Source organism: Rattus norvegicus, chromosome 13 (assembly GCF_021556685.1).
Source record: "Rattus norvegicus strain SHRSP/BbbUtx chromosome 13, alternate assembly SHRSP_T2T, whole genome shotgun sequence".
Classification (NCBI taxonomy): Eukaryota; Metazoa; Chordata; class Mammalia; order Rodentia; family Muridae; genus Rattus; species Rattus norvegicus.
The window spans coordinates 93,242,475-93,263,336 of NC_141546.1; the positions used below are offsets into that span (position 1 = coordinate 93,242,475).

Here is a 20,862-nt window from a genome sequence, read left to right on the forward strand (position 1 = left end):
AAATTCGATTCTAATTTAGACGACTTGTTTCCGAAACGTGAACACTCAGGTTTGAGTCGTGAAGACTGCTTTGTTTTGTCGACAAAAATGCTGCCGGCTCTGAGCAACTTTGTGGTGTTCCATTTTACTCTTTAAAGTCTCGAATACTCTTCAATCCAGCTGGTGACAGGAAGCAAAGAGAGAACTGGCTGCTCCCCTAAACTTGAGATCCAGCCAGTCTTCCTCGCATAGACCTTGTTGTTCAGTTGGATTCTGATGGGATCTAATGGCTCTCTTTTTATAACGAGAGCTCACTCTTCTCTGTGTAGCACTGATCTCCGCACAGTTATTAGTTGGGTGAATGTATCAGCTAGAAAGGCATTCGACAGAAGGTATATCTCAGTTCATCAGGACTCCATACACCTCACGGATAGATGGAGAGAGGGCTGGAAACTCCGCCCATACCACCCATCCTATTTCAGTGGAAAGTCTTGTAATGGCAAGTGAGACGTCCAGGCTCTCATAAACAGTGGGATACAAGATCAGGTCACATAGGATCCCTACTATGATCCTGTCCACCTCACACATGTTTGTGTTTCCAGGGCAGAGAGAGCCAACAGTACCTCAGGTTATAAAAGCATGCTTGCTAAACAAATGACTCCAAAACTACCTGTCTAAGGGGACATTCTCTATGCCAGTGCAAGGGACTAATAATAGGGCCCTTTGCACCTTTCTAACAGAGTCTTCAGCATTTCTACCATGGGCTAGAGAGATATCTCAGCAGTTAAGAGGACTTGTTTTCTGCTCTTCCAAAAAGATCACTTCCCTGCATCCACATCAGTGGCTTACAACCTCCTTTAAGTCCAACTCTAAGGGATTTGACACCCTCTTCTGGCCTGTGTGGGCACTACACACACTCTCGGCATATACTCACATAGCAACATAAATAAGAAAAGTTTTAAGTCCCAGATCCCACCACACGGATGGTTACTTATGTTTAACCCCAAGCCACCCTTTCTGGGACACATATTTATATTGTCTATGTCAAAGGTGGTAGCTATGCCAACAAGTTTGACCGCCCCTTCTAGCCAAGGCAAACCGCTAAACTTCGGTGAGTTTGGCCTTGTGAACCTCACACCTGGGTGTCTACCTAAGAGTAGCCAAGCGGCCATAACACGGATGCCTCACATTGTGTTGATGAGCTGACCAGAAACTTGCCATCAGATTAAGGCCACAATAGTGGGTCTGTTGGTTTCTCTTTGAAGATGGTTGTGCTCACTCCCTAAGATGATGGCCTAGATATAAATGTCCTTCCTATGCCATTGAGGACTGTGATATGTATAGACCCAAGCAGGCCAGCTTGCTCTGGAGACTGAGATAGCCACGCTGCTCTTCCACAGACAGAAGGGACTGAGCTTTGTAGGAGGGGTGCTCCCTGGAACCCCAGTTCAATAATGTCCACACTGGTTCTCTTGTCACACTGGCTCCTTCAGACAACAACAGAAAAAGATATCTCAGATTCCGAGACTTAGACATTGTGGATTTAGGAAGTTTCATGGGGTAAAGTCTTCTTTTAATGGTTAAGTTTAGCCATTAGACACTTGCTTGAATGTTTATAGGAGGACAACTCTACGTTAGACGCCATTCTGGGTCTGGGTATGGAAAGAACAGACCTTTGCCCTCATTCTGTAAGAAGCCAGCATCCTCTATGGTATTCAGACATCAGCCAGCCCACAGAATATGCCTGCCCTTCATGGCGCTACAGAAAAGCATTGAGTTTGAACTGGGAAACCAACTCCTCAAAACAAAACAAAATCAAACCAAACCCAAACAAACAAAAGGGCCTGAGGAAGGAAGATGTGTTTAATTCAGCAGGACTTTGAGTAACTCGTCCATTAAGGCTTCTTCAGGGCATCTGGGAGTGAGGAGCAGGGACCGAGCCCTCACTTTGCACGTGCATGGCTATGCTGGACTCTGGAAAGAATGGGAAGGAAAGATAAGAGTAGATTAGACCCTTAGCTCAAATCATGTTTATTCTGTGTTTTGAACTCAAGTAAGTGACTTTGGCACTATGTGTGGAACAGGACCTCTGTGCCCCGGCATGGAAGCCAGCCCAGAGACAAATGGCTACTTGTAACCTAATTTTAACAAAATGCAAAACCCACACAATAGCAGCCCATCTTATGCCCAATCAAAACTAGAATCCCAGGGAAATGTACTCTTACAACACAATACATTTTTTTAAAATGTTCCATTCCTTCCTGTGTCCCTCAGTAAAGTTTCCCAGGCTCTCTCTGAAGTTACTAAAGTGCGTGAATGGTCTGTATTCCATCTTCCTCACACTCGTAGCTTTGCCGGAAACCAGTCTTCAACCTAATTTCCTTTCAACTCCCTCCAATTACTGAGGCCTGTTCTTCATGCCAGCACGGTTGGCCCATCTTATGAGAACCCTGAGATCGTGTTTCTCTAAACCACGCATGATACCCAGAAGTCATTGCAACAAGCATTGCCCTCCTCATCTCCCCAAATTTAAGTTCTACTCGGTCTCAAAAGGAATGTAGCCAGGAAAGCTCACAGCACACATGTATGGGAAAATGGCTATTCACAGTTCTTGGGCTGGTCTCTGGGAGCGGCCTCCAAGTAATAGAGACCATATTGAATGACTACTGTTTGTACATAATTAGCCAGACAGATCCTTAGTTGCTCTAATTGGCAAGCTTGTTGCAGCAAAACCACACATTAGAAGGGTTTTAAGCCACATATAAAAAAATTAAGATCTGAGTCTAAAAAGTGTTACATAAAAGTGAAGAGTCTCTCATACATCAAAAGACACCGCCAAGAGATTGAAGACAACAGACCATTCTGACTGTTTACAGAGAAAGCCAGGCATATTGACACCATTTAATCCCAGCACTGAGGAGGCAGAAGCAGGTGGATCTCTGTGATTTCAATGCCAGCCTGGTCTACAGAGTGAGTTTCAAGCCAACTATGACTTCATAGTGAGACCGTGTTTAATATTTAGAACTTTTAAAGCTGCCCTAAAACACAACAGAAGCAATTGAATGATGGACAAAGAACTTTAACCGAAGTGTCTCTGTAGAAGACATGAAAATGGCCAATGAGTGCATGAAACCATATGTAATGGCACTGGTCACCAGAGAAGTGCAAATGAAACCTCAGTAAGACACCTTGTCACAGTGGGGTGTGTGTAAAAGGTTTTACATAAGAATGTGAGAAACCGATGGCCTTTATGACAGCAGAATGTCACAGCTGTCCTATAAACATTATCCCCAAACCTAGTGCTACAAAGGATATTGGTCAGGAGCTAGGCCAGGAGACAAGACAAAGCTCGTCTGACTCTGAATGTCATACAAACTCCTGAAGGCTGATGGCATAGGGAGGCCATTTGCGGGCCTTTGGGGTTTAGTTCAGTGGATGAGAGCTTTGCTACTACCTGTGTAGCCCTATGTTCTGTCATGCACACATACATATACCTGCACAGATACATACACACACTCACAGATGCATATGCACACATGTAAATACCACACTTAGACACATGTGCACCCATACATGTATATACACACATACAAACACATGCACATACACACATGTGTACATGTGCACACACACATGTACACATATATGCATACACACACGCACGCACACACACACACACACACACACACACACACACACACACACAGAGAGACTGGGCTGAGTCATTCCTGATAGGATGTGTCACTGATCACTGGCCTCTCTCACTGTAAGTATGTGGCATTTTTCTTAGATAACATAGGGAAAGCCCAGGATGTACAGCCTGATGGGGCAGAGAGAGGAGATCCTCTGGGTTCGTGTGGGGGAGGGCAGAATAGAGCTAAGCATTTGCAAATGAAGACTCCTAGGATTCATGGTCACGTGTTCTCTGCTGATTATATATAGAAAACAGTGTGAGATAAGTTGACTCTGAAAACTAAAAATAGCAGTGATTCCAATTTAATGTAACCGCCATGCCTAGATGCCATCACAATCTTGCTCAACCTCTTTTAGCCTTTTCCAAGGAAAGGGACTCACATGAGTTTCTAGAGCTACAGAGTAAACCAGCTGCCATTCATATAGTGCCTGGGATACCACTGGGGTAGGGGTGCTGGAGAGGCTGGAGCACAGAAGTCAACACTAGCCATCTTCCTCAGTCACTGGCTAGCTTATATTTTGATACAGGGTCTCTCATTGAACCAAGAGCTCATTGATTAGCTAGACAGGCTGAACAATGATCTCAGGGATCCACCCATTTCTGCTTCACTAGTACTAAAATTGCAGATGTATACCACTGTGCCTGGTATTTTTACTGGTGGGAGAAGGAGGATATGTGGGGAAGGGCTGAGATCCAAACTCAGGTCCTTGTATTTGCCCAGCAAACTACTCTATCAGTTGTCTCATCTCCCAGCCCTCTTCCAACCCCACCTAGTTGTGATTCAGCTCTGAAAAGGGAGATCACAGGGTGAGGAACAAAAGAAGCCCTATCAAAACACCACATCCAATACATGCTTCATATGCATTTGCTACCTGAAACCAATATTGAAGCTCAAAGGAAAGCAAAAGGATAAAAATATTCCAGACACACAAGCTGTTAGATAATTAAGGATATCCGGGTGATCATGGGACAAGGCCACAATCAAAATGGTGGGCAGACCTGAGAAAAGATACTGGGTAAAATCAGATTTCATTGCATCAGAAATTCCGTTTGTAGCCTTATTTTCCTCTCTTCTCAAGAATTCTGTGAAAGTCCAAGGGCATGGACAGATGTGAATAGAATCAGGGAAGTGCCTCTAGGTTACCATGACAACAGTATGCCTCCTCAGTCCCTACATCCATTTTGAATACCATCAGAGGTCTCTGATATCAGGATGAACATGTACTCCTGACCCAAGGATGACAGGAAGTTGAAAGGAAGCAAAGTTTCCAAAGAGCACAGTGATCTCATCTCTACTCTGAAGATGTTCGGTAGCTACCGTGGCATAATGAGGGTGGTCCCTAGTCCCGCCCCCTGGTTAAGCAGCCGTGGACCATGGCAGAGGCTAGCTCACAAGTGTCAGGACTGTAAAAACGGCTGTAGCAAAGCTTTGATGATTCAGACTTCTTGGACTCAGTAAGATTTTTAAAGGAAGTGAAAAGCTAATGGGAAAAATGTCAAGACAGTAGTTATGTCTAGCTGTGGTGAGGGTATTGACAGCGTTGCTTTTGGTCTGGACTGACTAACAGTCTTTCCTCTACATGAGACCAGTTTGCATGTGTGATGCTTGATGAAGGTCTTACTGTTGTCACTGAGCACAACCTTCCTAGCACCCCTTACTTTGTTAAAATATGTGATTTTTGGTAGTCCATTGACTCAAGGGACAGCTGTATGCCTCGTGTACTATTGATCTACTAATCTGTCCTCTTGGCTGCCTTTTTTATTCTTTGGGGCCATTTTTCTTTAATGTGATGGTATCCCTAGTTCCTGGTTATGCTGCAGTGCATATTAATGAATGCAGTCTTTTTCATTCCGCCCTGAACCTGTTAAGTCATACGTATTGGCTGAATAAATACAGGCCAAACACAGTTTCCATCATGAAGGTGCTTGCAGTCTTGTCAGAGGAGCTGATAGAAGTCAGAGTTTCAAGGTTTGAGGGCACAGTCCCCGGGATGCAGCTCTGCCCAAGATTTCTGGTTATTTGGGTTCAAGGATATAGGAGACTGAGAAGAGTCTGCACCTCACTTCTGGCACCAACTGTATGGTTGACAGATACCTCAAGCCACCATCGTTCAGTAGAACTTCCAGAACTCAGGAAAAGCATTCATGGACTGCTGGCGTGTGAGAGGGACAGCCCTGCTGCTCCAAAGCTGCAGGACTCCATGAAACAGGGCAACGACAGGATGTCCTAGAGGAGTCCCAGCATGGATCCAGCATTGATTCTGTAGCAGAAGCTAGAGGCCTCAAGCCAGACCAATGACTCATTGCAATGAACATTGAATGTGGACAAAAGGGTACACTGTGGGACACACTGTGACACACTACAGCTTCCACAGTGAAATGGTTGGTTTGTTTTTTTTGTTTTAAAATTTTCCTTATTTTTATTTTTTGTTTTCTTTGGTCGGGGAGGCTGCAAGGGCAGATGGTAGATGTGAAAAGACAGGGAGATGCTTGGGCACACACACACACACACACACACAGACACACACACAGTCACACACACACACAGTCTCTCTCACACACACACCATACACATAGTCACACACACACATAGTCACACACACACACAGTCACACACACACACACAGTCACACACACACACACCATACACACACAGTCACACACAGTCACACACACACAGCATACACACACAGTCACACACACACACACACACACACACTGAGGGAGGGAGGGAGGAAGGGGGGGAGAGAGAGAGAGAGAGAGAGAGAGAGAGAGAGAGAGAGAGAGAGAGAGAGAGATGTGTGGTAGGGAAGGGCTTATTGTGAGCTCCAGTGACCAACCAAACATTTGGAAGAGCAACAGAAAGACAACTGAGTATTCCTGAGCAACAGAACCATGCGGCATGGCACCCTAAGTGTGTCTAAAACTGCGAAGGGCCTGTGCGGGCGATGGGCTTGTTTTTACCCTGTGTGACCCCAGAGGACAGAGCTAGTGACCGTCAGTTGATGTCGTAAAGACTGAGGCCAAATATGAGGAAGAGACTTCTAATAAGGCTATCTGAAAATATACAGGCTGCCCCGCAAAGATAGCAAGCCTCCCCAGACTGAAAACCATCGCTGCACAGAGCACACCACCCATCGCCATGGCCATTCTTGTGTTGGGAAATGTGAAGACCCCCTCTCCAGGAATCCTTTTGACTCCGTTACTTTATGCTTATCTCAATATGGTTTTCATCTTGGCCTGTGGTTGTATTCCGGAGTCGGTAAGCTGTTTACGTATCGATTCTGGGTGCGGGGATTATCTTCCAACCCTCTGAGTGCTTTCAAACCCGGGTGCTAGAGCTGCGGAGTGAAGGATACCCTGAGCAGATAGATACACGACATCTGGAGTAATTTAGGTTCTACCTGGACATCACAGAGTCCCATCTTATCCTACAGCTAGGAGAAGGAATGGGATGCTAAATAAGTAAAGAACGGGAGGCTTCTGTGGAATGTGTGCAGTTTGCTGAGCCAACCTGCCGAGCATGGATAAGCATGCTGGCTGGTGTACGTCTTACTGAATCCCTCCAGCCTTGCAACCTCCCCCACAAAAATAAAAGGTGCACAATTAAATAACAACACAGCAAACAGAGAAAACATCTCATGGTGCAAGCCGTAGCGTGTCACAGTGTGTCCCTCAGGATGGCCCTCTGTCCACACACCTTCACTGGCAAACCGATCATTGCCATGAGTTTGGTCTCTAGTTTTAGTGACACCATCGGTGGGACTCCACCTGATTTTCCTGGCATTGCCCTGTGTCATGGAGATCCTGCAGCTTTGGATCAGCAGGCCTTTCACAGGCTCCAAAGTTAAAAGATGATGTAGATTTTGGGTTGGGCCAACTCAAAGCCCTGGATCTGGGCCTAGGTGGTAGCTGAGCTGCTTAGCCCACTGTTTCTCCCTTATCCACACCTCCAAGGCAAGCTCTTTAGCACCGCTCCTGCTAGGCCACCCAATGCCTCCATTGGCAGGAGGCGAGGTCAGCTCTTCCGCTCATCTGCCTTTAGGGCCAGCTCACCCACACCCAGCTTCCAGAGCTGCCCAGTCAAGGTGTGAGGCCCACTTTCCCAAGTGTTTCAGCCAGAGAGAGGCGGGGCCAGCTCTCCTGTGCTCACCTATGCCTTTACCATCCAGACTATGTTGCCTGGGCAGGCTGTTGCCCTGGTGACCTGCAGGGCCCATTCTCTCAAGTTCTATAGCCAGCGAGAGGCAGGGCCAGCTCTCCAGACTGTCGCAGGTATCAGGGAACATCACTCCTGCATCCTCTCCATCTCACGGCAGATGAGTGGCAGGACCAGCTCATCTGCGCCCTCTCCACCCAGGGCCAGCTCTACTGTGACCCAGGTGAGGTGCAAGACCTGCTCTCCCAAGCACGGCAGCTGGTGAGGGGCAGGGAAAGCAATCCTGTTCTCATGACCCTGGGGCAGCTCTCCCAACTGCCAAAGGTGGGAAGGGGCGAGGGCACCACTTCTGCGCTCGCTCACACCACTCAAGGCGAGGCAGGGTCGTCTCTCCCACACTCATGCCGTCAGGGCCCACTCACCAGTATTCCTGCCACGAAGGCCACCTCCACTGCTTTGCCTGAGTGCTCTCCTGAGTGTTGCCTGCAGTGCCACCAGAGAAAGGTATGTCCAGCCCCTGAGAGTTTTTATAACTAAAAAAAAAAATATGTTGGATTTTACAGGATGGTTTTTCTTGTTTAATTAGGAGGGTGGTGACAATTTCCTTCTTTGGTCTATTAATGGAATATCTCATTGACTGACTTGCATAGGTTAAAGCAAATCTCTCTTGATCGTAGTGTATGAAGTCGGCATTGAATTTGATTTACTAACATCTCACTGAAGGTTTTCACATTACTATTTATCAGAGGTGATAGCTATAGTTTTCTTTAGTGTCTTTGGCTTAAAGTAACCAATGTTATAAACTATGCATAAGGCATCCCTTGCAACTTAAGTTTTGGAGGAGTTGAAGAAAGACGCATTAGCATCTTGGAAGTCTTAGAATTTGGCTATGAAGCCACCCAGCCTTCCTCTGTTAAAAGATTTTAATTACTCTCTTAGTCTCTTTTTTTCTTCTTCTTCTCCTCTCCCCACAGTGTAGTTGAGGGTTTTCTGCATTTGGCTATAGATGTTAAAGCGATATGGTTTCTTTATCCTATAACCTTTCTAGCTTCTAGTTAACTTACTTCTGCCCTGAGGTTTAGTCTCTCCTTCTCTCCCCCAGCCCCTCCAACTGTGGAGCTTCCTCCTCCTCTTCTTCCTTGAGCTGCCATGCCAGGCTGGGGCTAGGAGCAGGGCTCTGGGGCAGGAGCATCCATTGCTGTAAGATGGGCTATTGCAGTTGCTTTCACAGGAACCCTGTGTGGGAAGTTTTTTCACTGTTACCACTTTCGAGGTAGTTTTCCATTTTCCGTTTCACTTTACTTGGCCCCTTTTTGGTTGTTTGGGCGCATATTAATTTCCACAAGTTTGCCTTTGTGCTGTTATTTTCCCTAAAGTGCCGACTCGCAGTATCAGGTCTGATGCGACCTGCGCGTGGTTGCAATGGCTTGAGGTTCCAGGCTGGGGGTGTTCAGAGGTCCTGTAGAGCCATAGTCCTGAACTCAGGGTCCCACAAACCTGTAGTAATAACTGGGACTTGGGCATGGTTTACTCTCTAAGGCATAGTTTGATGCACACTGTCCACAAAGCTGGTTGTTGATACCAAAGCTCACCCAGCAGCTTAGACCTAGAGCGCCGGGCTGCTGTTGTGATGCTGACTGGGCTGGGGGTGCATAGCATACAACAGTGGCCTGATCCCGGGATCCAGAGTCAACGGGCCCAGGGTTGAGACACCCCACTGTGGCATCACTAACCCCTGGAATGGTGGCACACTGACAGCATCTCAGCGAGCACAGAGCTGTGGCTTAAAGCCCAGGACAATGGTGACTCCACCGTCCAGCATGGTAGGAGACTTTTGACAGCTCAGACTTCAGGGTTCCGTTCAGTTCCCGGGAATCACAGGCCTTTCATGGACCAGTTACCTGGTGGTCTGCTCACTGGGGGCGACTCTTCTGGAGAAACTAGTGTTAACAATAGAATGCAAGCAGCATCAGGCCAACCCCACTTATGGCTTAGTGCCTATAGGGACCACGGGGCTCCTCTCTGGTGAAGACTTCAGGAGAGCAGGTTGGTAACTGTCATGGCCAGGGTCCTTCTGACTACTTTCCCCTCAGGAAGGAGTGCCTGCCCCTGTGTCTAAGCTGATCTCAGCTAGGGTTCTAGGCAGGGGTGCAGGGGCCAGACATGAGCTTCCCCTTACTATGTGGTTGCCCTGAATGCCTGTGCTCTGGAACAGTCATTTGGTCTAGTTGGTTACTTTGCTTTTAAATCAAAATATAGTTGTTTCCTCGTGACCTTGGCTGCTTTTCAGGGTAGCTGTGTTAAGGGCACTTAGTCAGCCATCTTGCTCCTACCAGCCGCCGTTTCCTTTTGTTGATGTCTGTCATGTTGGTGTGTCACAGATCTACTTCCCTGCTCAAATCCCAGGTTTCTTAAGCGTAGCCTGCTGCACAAATGTTCCTTAAATGAGCGGCTGCGCTTCCTAATGAGCTAATTAGTTCCGTGGACACGAACAGCCAAGCAGACCACTTCTGTACGTGGCTGAAAGTGGTGTGAGCTGTGACAGTGGTCGGGGCCTGGTGCTCCAGCGATGTCTAAACCCAAGTACCTTCCCTCTTTGCCGGTTTCTGTGGGACTGACTTTGTTTCCTAACTCTATGAGACATCTAGTAAGACTCAGGAGCAACATTGACTGCTGTCTACCAAATACAGATTATAGACCATTATGGAAGCCAAGGCATGCTCAGTGGTTAATGATTCTATCCACGCAATGATGGTACTATGTCTAGGTAGCATCCCTACGTACAGCTTCCCTACGACAGGGTCAGACACATTCTTCTACAAAGGACCAGGTGAATTCTCGTGGGCTTTACCACAGTGTCTATGACCAATTAGACGATAGCACTTGCTCTGTGAGAACAGGCAGAGAAACTGGTTTGGACTGTACGGGCCCGGTGTGTTAGCACCTGTTCTAAAGTAGTATTCTTTAAGAATTAGGTAGTGTTCTTAAGAATTCTTGGTCAGGCATAGAGGTGCATACGATTAATCAGAACTCAGAAGGCAGAGGCAAGCAGATTTCTGTGATGTTGAATACAGTTAGGGGTTCACAGTGAGACTCTGCCCCCCCCTCCAAAAAATATTTGTAATTAAATAATGTTCATTGGCTTGGGGTTATATTCCTAGTATGTTCAGGGCCCTGGCTTCCATACCCAGCAGTGTAAAACACTAAGGTGTTCATAATTCCTCATTTTCCCTGCCCTTTTATTTAATAAAAAAGATTGTTTTCTTTTAAAAACAAGACTGCCTTTTCTTAAGCATACGTGGTCGGGATAGGCAGGAGCTGGACCACGTGTTCCTAAAAGATGCTATGTGGATGCGTGATATGGTTTCTCCTCAGGCGTGCTTAGTTCTGCCTCGTTTCCTGCCCTTTCTGCTCACCAACCAGTCCTCTAGGACCCCAGGACCCTGCATCTTTGCTCTCTCTAGCTAGCCTGATGCTGGAGCCGTGGCAGAGAGTGTCTTCATGCCTCTCTTCCTGCATTCTTGGTATTGATTTGCTGGTGACTGTCATCCTAAAGCCTCTTTGGAACCTTCTCAGTTCGCTTCAGAATGCTCAGCTCAGCCTGCAGCTAGACGCCTTTGCCACCTTTCTCTCACCTGCCTTCGCAGTTGTCTTCGTTTAGAGTCAAAGCATCACCACGGGGCCAAAGCCGCAGTGGTCAGTCTGCGTCAGTCACTCCCCTATGATTAGAGACCTGTGTCCGTCTGGCTAGCGATTCTGCTGACTTTCTTTCCAGGAGACTGCAGAAAACGTCAGTTGCCAAGCAACACACACGTCGTGGCTTCTTCCAGCCGTGCGGACTCCCTTTCCCAGAGCCCCAGATATCTGTCTACAACTGTGTCACACACGTGGATGGTGTCGAGCACACCAGTCAGCAGACCGGTGGGATGTTATATCATGTTATAACATGCTTTGGGGCCTTTTCCTGAAGACGTCGACAGAGTCGCACGGAGAGCGGGAAGGGTGTGCCTTTGGCCATGGGCATCGATTAGCAAGGAACTTTATGGTCTAGTCAGCCAGAGGGAGCAGATTTGCAGATCCCATAGTTGTATGTTTCCTACCAGGTAAAATTCCTTTGTGATCCGCAAGCCAATATTCCTGAGGCTTTTTATGGTGGTTTAAGGATAGCGCTCGGAGTGGAGGAAAATTCTGAGTCCCTGACACACAGGTCCCCCACTGAAGTGTGACGGGGCGAGCATTGCCTTGTATGCTTTCGGCTTCTGTGATTTTGAATTTTTTATGCTTCCTGCCCCTGATTTCACTGCTTCAAACGATTCCCCGGCATGATACGGAAGTGCTTTCTAGTGGGAAGAGGCACAAAGGGGATGCTGTGTGCCTCACGGAGAAAACACGGAGTGTTAGCTAAGCTTCATGCAGGCGTGAGTCCATGGGCTGCTGGCCACAGGTTCAATGCCAGTACAGCCATAGCATGACACATGGGGGGAGGGGGAGGAATTTGCCTACTGTGACCCAGGCCACTCCTGAAATGGGGAAGGTCACACCCATAGTTCACAGCCGTGGAGAGATGAAGAGGCCCAATGTGTAGGCTCACCCGCTGCTGCACAGTTAAAGAAGGGAGCAACGGACAGTGCTACTCCGAGACCGGGGATCAGAGGCGTCTACTGTCCTGTCTCTCAGGGCCAGAAGATGATTGAACACTCTTGGCAGTATTATCATGAAGAAACATTGCATAAACATCATTATTTATTTTTTTAAAATCCCAGATATTAAATAAGGTGCCTTTCGATAGAAAAGTCACCTAAAGCAAGGTAACATCTGACCAAACCGTCGTTTTCCCAGAGGGGTTCACAGGAATTCTGTATTTCCCTCTGCCAGCCATGATTTAGGATCCCATAAATCACCGTTTGTGGGTATTTTATAGTGTGTAGCTATTATGAATTATAAGAGTTGACTGCATATGGCCACAGCCTAATCTAAACAGAATCCATCTTCTACTTCCTGTGATTCACTCAGATGCACCATCTTTGCTAAGTCAAGCCTGGACCCCAACCTCCTTCCTGAGTCATCCCTGCAGAGTATACTTTGAGAGGAGTTCAGTGTGATCAGAAACCCCCCACCCTTCCTCCCCTTCCTTTTACCACTTTTACCCACCCCTCCCACCCCGACTACTTTGCCCTGGTATATTCATAATTTCCTCTGAAGCTGGAACACAGTAGCCCATCATCCCCGAATGAACAGCCTAATTGGTCCCAGGTAGGAAAAGAAAGCATTATACCACATCTCACTTCCCCAAAGCCAGACATAAGTCACATGAAAAAAAAAAATTCTCCGCTGACAATGACCAGCATCCCACGCGAAGTCTGTTGAGCTGATGGTCCCTCTCCAGGGGATCCTGCAGGGACTTGAGAAGGACGATCTGAGATTGAAACACATCATCTGATCATGGAGTACAGCCAGAGGCTGCCTCAGCCTCAGGTGGAGTGCTCCAGGGAGGAGATGGCATCTCAACCAGCAGGTGCCTGCACGGGGAGGATTCGAGAAGCAGAACCCTTTAAAAAACATGGCAGGATCTCACTGGAGCAAGTACAGAGATAGAAAATTATGAGCTGTTCCTTCAGGTCAAGTCTTAAAGAGCCTAGAAACCATCGAAGTGCCCTGGGCCTTGTTATCGCTAACCAAGATAGTGGTTCCACATAGCAACTGGAAAGTTCCCAGAGGGGGCCTTTCTGGAAAGTTCTGCTTCCTGTTGCTAAGTGAGTGTTTGGGCTGTGCCTTGTCTGTCTCTGCTTATTGGGAATACCAATGTCTTTTCCTTCAGTGTCACTGGCCACAAATAGCAGAGTTGAGGGACAACGGCAGAAGCACGCCTCTGTGCTCTGAGGGGCAACTTCCCACGTGTGGTAAACACGTGGGACTTCAGTGCAGGTTCACAGCATGCTTTTTCTCTATTACAGGGATTGCCCTGTGTGCAGAAACTTGCCAAGAAGGGCTATGTGTGTGCAGATAGCATTCCAGATTGCTGGTCACAAAGCCATTTTCTCCTGATCCCCTCTCCTTGTTTCTATTCCCAGGCCTCATTATGTGAGATGTCATATGCACACAAACAGATACACTAGAATGGCCCATCGTGGCCAGGACAGAAGTGCCAAGGGAGGCGTTTGCACGAATCCCATCCTCGGAGTTAGAAGCACTTGCTCAGCTGCCAACTGCAAATAGCCCGGTGCTGCAAAGCGATTCTAATTAGTACGCCATTAAAAAAAAAAAGCGGAAGAAAACACCACCCACCACCAAATAGCCACACACAATCCTAAAGTCCTGCCCTGACAGCCAGCATGAGGCATGGCCCACTAATGCAGCCTTAATCCACTTTGCTTGGCAGGGAGAGCAAGCTCACCATGCTTCTGAGGGAGTCTCTGGGGAACGTGAACTGTCGCACCACCATGATCGCACACATCTCGGCCGCGGCCGGCAGCTACGCGGAGACCCTGTCCACCATCCAGATCGCATCAAGAGTCTTAAGGATGAAGAAGAAGAAGACTAAGGTAAGGGCTGTGAACCGGAGGGAGAATACCCTGGGGACCAGAACCGAATCACAAAAAGCCAATCCGCCTCGCCATTCTCTGAACGCCAAAGGACGCAGCAAGCGCAGCGGCTGCAGCCCCTGTCTCAGAACACGAGAGCTGGCCAACAGCACGGGAGAAGTTGAGTGTCCTTTTCACCGTGGATGCGGTCATGGGTCATCTACCCGGACCGCTGACAGAGACTACTTTAGGAGATTGCCGCTGTACGATGAAAAATATGCCAGGGGTGGGAAGCCATCAGTCTCTACGTTCCCACATAGGTGAGGAGTGCATCCAGCCATCTGGCTCCAGAGAGGATGGCTAATGCCTCATTCGTGTGGCTCTGCCACGTCTGCCTGTCCGGGAGCCTTCAGCCTGTGGGTTCTTGTGTCAGTGAGCTGGTGTCTGTATTGTGTTGACAGATGTCAGCTTCCTTGGGCGGAAGCCAAGCCAGGGTAGCAACAAATGACAACTGTGTTTGAGAAAAACACATTTATGGGCCAACTAGTGATACTTGAGACTTCCCTTTCTTTCTCCTTTTGTGTATATAAAAAGGCAAGGATTCATGGCCAGTGTTCTAAGGCAGGGGGATAGCCTTGAGGAAGTCAGGTGGGGTCTGGATAGGTCACTACCTTTCCGGAGCAGACTGATACACCTGTGTGCAAATGGGGACTATCTATGCATACATACCCATGGAACAGGACAGGGAGGTATTCTGGCACAGTCCAGTGAGTACTGGCTTCTCCACAGGCTGTTCTTGAAAGACCCTAGGACCGGTCAGCAGCTTGGGCCTGCTGTATGACACAGGCTTCCTAGGAGGGAGGGCTATCTCAGAACAACTCCCCGTTAACAGTTCTCTTGTCCACGTTGCAGTACACATCCAGCTCCTCTGGGGGAGAAAGCTCCTGCGAGGAGGGCAGGATGCGCAGGCCCACCCAGCTGAGACCCTTCCATGCCCGGGCTCCAGTGGATCCAGAATTCCCCCTCGCCCCACTGTCCAGTGATCCCGACTACTCCTCCAGCAGTGAGCAGTCCTGTGACACCGTCATCTACATCGGGCCCAACGGCACAGCCCTGTCCGACAAGGAACTTACTGACAACGAGGGCCCCCCAGACTTTGTGCCCATTGTGCCGGCCCTACAGAAGACCAGAGGTGACAGCCGGCCCGGGGAGGCAGCAGAGTCTGCGGCCAGCAAGTCAGAAAGGGACTGCCTGAAGTGCAATACGTTTGCCGAGCTACAGGAGAGACTGGATTGCATAGACGGCAGTGAAGAACCCAACCGATTTCCCTTCGAAGAGCTGCCCGTTCAGTTTGGGCCAGAGCAGGCTGGCAGATGTACTTCTTTAAGCCAAGCAGCGGGCCCAGATACACTCTCTGAGTCTGATAAGGAAGATAACGGGTCAGACAATGGCCAGTTGACCGAGAGGGAAGGCTCAGAGCTTCCAACCTCCAAGGTGCAGCCGATTCGGTCGCCTGGGCCTACAGTGACAGGCAGCAGCAGCCCCAGTCCAGCCTCACCACGGAGCATCCCAGGCAGCAGTAGCCAGCACAGTACCTCCCAGCTCACACAGAGCCCCAGTCTCCAGAGCAGCCGGGAGAGTCTGGACTCGTGCGGCTTTGTGGAGGGCAAGCCCAGACCCATGGGCTCCCCGAGGTTAGGCATTGCCAGTCTATCCAAGACCTCAGAGTACAAACCTCCCAGCTCTCCCTCTCAGAGGTGCAAAGTCTACACCCAGAAGGGGGTCCTGCCCTCCTCTGCCCCACCACCTTCCCTGAGCAAGGACTCTGGCATGGTCTCCAGCGAGTCCTTGCTTCAGCCTGATGTGCGTACTCCCCCGGTTGGAATGAGTCCCCAGGTTGTGAAGAAATCCATGTCCGCTGGGAGTGAAGGGTTTCCCGAACCCCTAGTTGGAGGAGAGCACCAGGGAGGCCCTCCTGCAGACTCAAAGAAGGAGATTCTGAGTACCACCATGGTGACCGTGCAACAGCCTCTGGAGCTGAACGGAGAGGACGAGCTGGTCTTCACACTCGTGGAGGAGCTGACCATCAGCGGGGTACTCGACAGCGGGCGCCCCACCAGCATCGTCAGCTTCAACAGCGACTGCTCCGTGCAGGCCCTGGCCTCAGGCTCCCGGCCCGTCAGCATCATCAGCAGCATCAGTGAGGATCTGGACTGCTACTCCAGCATGGCCCCCGTCTCGGAGGTGAGCATCACACAGTTCCTGCCGCTCCCCAAGCTGGGCCTGGAGGAGAAGGCTCAGGAAGCAGGTAGCCGGCGTTCCTCCATCAGCTCGTGGCTGAGCGAGATGAGCGCGGGCAGTGACGGAGAGCAGTCGTGCCACAGCTTCATAGCACAGACGTGCTTCGGGCACGGGGAAGCCATGGCTGAACCGCCCCCAGCCTCTGAGTTTGTCAGAGGCATCCAGAACGCGGCGCCGGCGGCAGCGACAGCGGCAGTGGTGTGCAGAGAGAAGACCGAGGTGGGCCCTGACAACCTGCTCATCCTGTCTGAGATGGGGGAAGAGTCTGTTAACCAAGCCACTCCCATCAAAGGCTGCAAAATCTCTACCGTGGGCAAGGCCATGGTCACCATCTCTAACACTGCCAGTCTGAGCAGCTGCGAGGGGTATATCCCCATGAAGACCAACATCACGGTTTACCCCTGCATTGCCATGAGCCCCAGAAACGTGCAAGAGCCTGAGCCCTCCACTGCCGCTCCAAAGGCAAGCCCCAAAACATCTCAGTTCCAGGAGAGCAAGGAAACCAGTACAAGGAGGGAGATGAAATTTGAGGATCCCTGGCTTAAACGAGAAGAGGAAGTGAAAAGGGAGAACACTTACTCAAGCGAGGAAGGGGTGAAGTGTGAGACAAGCTCCCCGAAGACTGAAGGTAAGTCAGAGCAAGAACTGGATAGCAGGCCTGGCTCAGGCAACAGGCTAAGCAGCAGCAGCTTGGAGGCAGCCACCTTTCAAGTGACCGACAACATTAGGAGGGTTGTGGATGGCTGTGAGATGGCCCTGCCTGGCTCGGTGGCCCAGAGTCCCCTCCATGCCAACAGAAACCTAAAGTCAAGCAGCCTCCCAAGGGCATTTCAGAAAGCCGACAGGCACGAGGAGCTGGACAGCTTCTACCATTGCTTGGCAGACAGCAATGGCTTCAGTGCTGTCCCGGGCATCCAGTCCTCGAAGACAACCCTGGAGAGGAAAGTAGCTTCACCCAAGCATTGTGTCCTGGCAAGACCCAAAGGGACCCCGCCTCTGCCTCCTGTCCGCAAGTCTAGCTTGGACCAGAAGAACAGGGCCAGCCCTCAACACAGTGCTGGTGGCAGCAGCACCAGCAGCCCCCTGAACCAGCCAGCTACCTTCTTGGCTTGCTTCCCTGAGGAGTCCAACAGCAAGACTAAGGATGCCAGTAGCAGCAGTAAGCTCTTCAGCGCCAAGCTGGAGCAGCTGGCCAGCAGAACCAACTCTCTTGGCAGGACAACAGTCAGCCACTATGAATGCTTGTCGTTGGAGAGGGCCGAAAGCCTGTCGTCCGTAAGCTCCCGCATGCATGCCAGCAAAGACAGTACCATGCCCCGCACTGGCAGGAGCCTGGGTCGCAGCACAGGAGCCTCGCCACCCAGCTGTGGCATCACCCAGTCTGCAGGGGCCTCTCCCAAAGCCAGCCAGTCTAAGATCTCAGCGGTGAGCAAACTCCTGCTGGCCAGCCCTAAATCCCGCAGCAGCCTGTCCACCTCGACCACCAAAACCCTCAGCTTCTCCACCAAGTCCCTGCCGCAGTCTGTGGGCCAGAGCTCCAACCTACCGCCCAGCGGGAAACACATGTCCTGGTCCACGCAGTCGCTCAGCAGGAACCGGGGCTCTGGGCTGGCTTCCAAACTGCCTTTAAGAGCCGTCAATGGGCGCATCTCGGAACTGCTCCAGGGCAGTGCGGGCCCGAGGGGTGCACAGCTTCGGGCAGAGGCGGAGGAGCGCAGTGGGGCCCCCACGGAGGAAAAGCCCGCAGCCGCCCACCTGCTGCCCTCGCCCTACAGCAAGATCACCCCTCCGAGGAAGCCGCACCGCTGCAGCAGTGGGCACGGTAGTGATAACAGCAGCGTCCTGAGCGGGGAGCTGCCCCCTGCCATGGGGAAGACTGCCCTGTTCTACCACAGCGGCGGCAGCAGTGGCTATGAGAGCATGATGAGAGACAGCGAGGCCACCGGCAGCGCATCCTCGGCCCAGGACTCCATGAGCGAGAACAGCAGCTCCGTGGGAGGGAGGTGCAGGAGCCTCAAGACCCCAAAGAAGCGGTCCAATTCAGGTGGGTGCCTGGCATGGTTTGGGAGGACAGAGGCACCAGGCTGCTGGGACCTCACCTCCCTTGTTCTCGACCAGCTATGGGAGTCAGTCAAGATACTAGAGCTGGGGTCTTGTGCCCCCTTGCTTCAGTGTCCTGAGTCCTGAGACCTTGGCTGGGGACGTAACCCTCAGAGATTTTTCTACGTGGTGCCAGGAGATGCTAGTTGTGGGGGTGCCAGGTTCTTGCTTCCTCTGTTTTCCCTCATCTCTCTGCCTTCACGTGTGCAAGTTGCTATTCAAAGGTTGAGAACGCTACTGCCCAGAGCCTCCTGAGGCATCTTTCAGACCCTCTACTCTTCTGACCTAGTAGCTACAAAAGCCTATATGTTGGGGTTGGTGGCCTCCAAGACTCTGGAAACCAGCCTTGGGGATATGGGGCACTTTATCTCATTGGAAGTGGGATAGGAGAGGGCCTGTCTCCATTCCTACCCCAAACACATTGGTGACAGTCATAGACACACACCAGCCATGGGTCCTGCAATGCCCACCCCCCAGTGTTAGGCAATATATGCCCATCCTTCATCCTGCATACCTGTACATAGGGGGACTCTGACATCTCCAGAAACATGGGGCCAGAAGGCACATACACCCAAGACCTCATGCCTGACCTACTGATGTGCTCCTTGGGGTAAACATGTGATAGTAAGTTATGTTGGGCAAAAAGAAGACCAAGGTCAGATCTGGTGGTCCAGGTACCATAGAGTAAGTGAGTTTAAAGGACAGAGGGAGGGAGGTGGGCAGAGACAGAGGCATGGGTACTAAGAATAATTTAGACGCCATGAGAATTTTATCTGAAATGTCATTCTTCACTAGATACTAAAGAAAGTGTCCCTGTCAGTTCCTTAGTGCAAGAACTTTTGATTTTTTTTTCTTAATGAAATAAAATCAATTGCCCTGTGTATACTTCTGCACCCCTTTGAGTGAGGGCAGCAGAATAGAGTGCCCTCCTGGCCTGGTCTGTCTGTCTGCCATCCTACATGCACTTCTAGGCTCTGCAATCGAGAGCTTTCTGAATCCTTTGCCTTGCGTGTCAATGCCACCAGTCTAGTTAGGATCAAGAGCCGTGACGTGCAGAAATGGGTCCTTCTCCTCCTAGCAGCTGCTGCGGGAACTGTCCGTGGGCCCCTACAATCTGCCATGGGGTTGCTTCTGCCTGTTTCCTGCCCGCTGGGACTCCCCGAGCTCTGCAACGGGTCAGCCCACATAAGGGCTGAGATCAATGCCCGTCATAAACCGTTTGTCTTCCTTGGATCAAAGAATTCAATCTCCAGGGACTACCTAAGCTTTCGGTTTCTCAGCCCCATATGCCCTGATCTAAGAGGCCCGTCTATCGGTGTGGCGGCACACTGTAGATCATAACACAAGGATTCAGCGAGGACACTCCATTCCAGGCAAGCTCAGACACTGTCATGGCTGCTGCCACACCGGCGTCTGCCCTTCCTAGCGGTGCATTTCTACTCTGCTCTGTTCAGACTGAGCTCTGATTTCATCCCTGCCTTGGAACAGGCTTTGCAGAAGACACACACCTCCTAAGAGGAGGTAAAAGTGACAAGCTGCTCCGTGCAACAAAGCAGGCGCTGTGGCCTATCCCCAAGGCCAGGAGCCCTGAAACGTATTACCCATATACCCATAGTTGCCGAAGATAACAAAATACTTTATGTACACCAGTCTTCGTGGAAAACAAGTTTGCTGGCCTTCCTCGGACTTGATTGACAGGCGTTGTTATTACTATCTACTCAGCACTGGTCTTCAGAGCCTGGAGAAGAGTGTAGCGTTTGCTTCAAGGCTCGCCCGGGCTTTCCTGGTGGAGTGTGCTTCTGTAAGCTTTCTAGTCAAGGCTCCCTAATATGCTGGTTTGACTGCAATGCTGGAATGGATAGGGAAAGGGAACAGTGTGGAGAATGACAGACAGCTCAGAGAGAGGTGGTGGGCTTCACCTATGCATGTCCTTGCTCAGGGCCAACACCCGCCATGACTGCTGCCCTCCGAGGGACTCCTTTTAGAAGGCTATTGAAGGAAAATGGTGTGTCATAAAAATGCCAGGGAAGGTGCTGGAACGGGATTTAATATAGAGTCTCCTGAGCATCAGACCTCTCTGTGCAGCCACTGTAGATGGAGGGCTCTAT

The 20,862-nt window shown here is 50.1% G+C and overlaps 1 protein-coding gene across 1 annotated transcript in view; it reads left to right on the forward strand.

The window, feature by feature from the left end:
• The window catches only part of Kif26b (kinesin family member 26B), a 399,395-nt gene that overhangs the window by 365,280 nt on the left and 13,253 nt on the right, over positions 1 to 20,862 (forward strand). The window contains exons 11-12 of the mRNA NM_001109079.3: positions 14,212 to 14,374; positions 15,266 to 18,698. Coding sequence (NP_001102549.2) covers positions 14,212 to 14,374; positions 15,266 to 18,698 — 3,596 coding nt within the window. The remainder of the gene's footprint in view (positions 1 to 14,211; positions 14,375 to 15,265; positions 18,699 to 20,862) is intronic.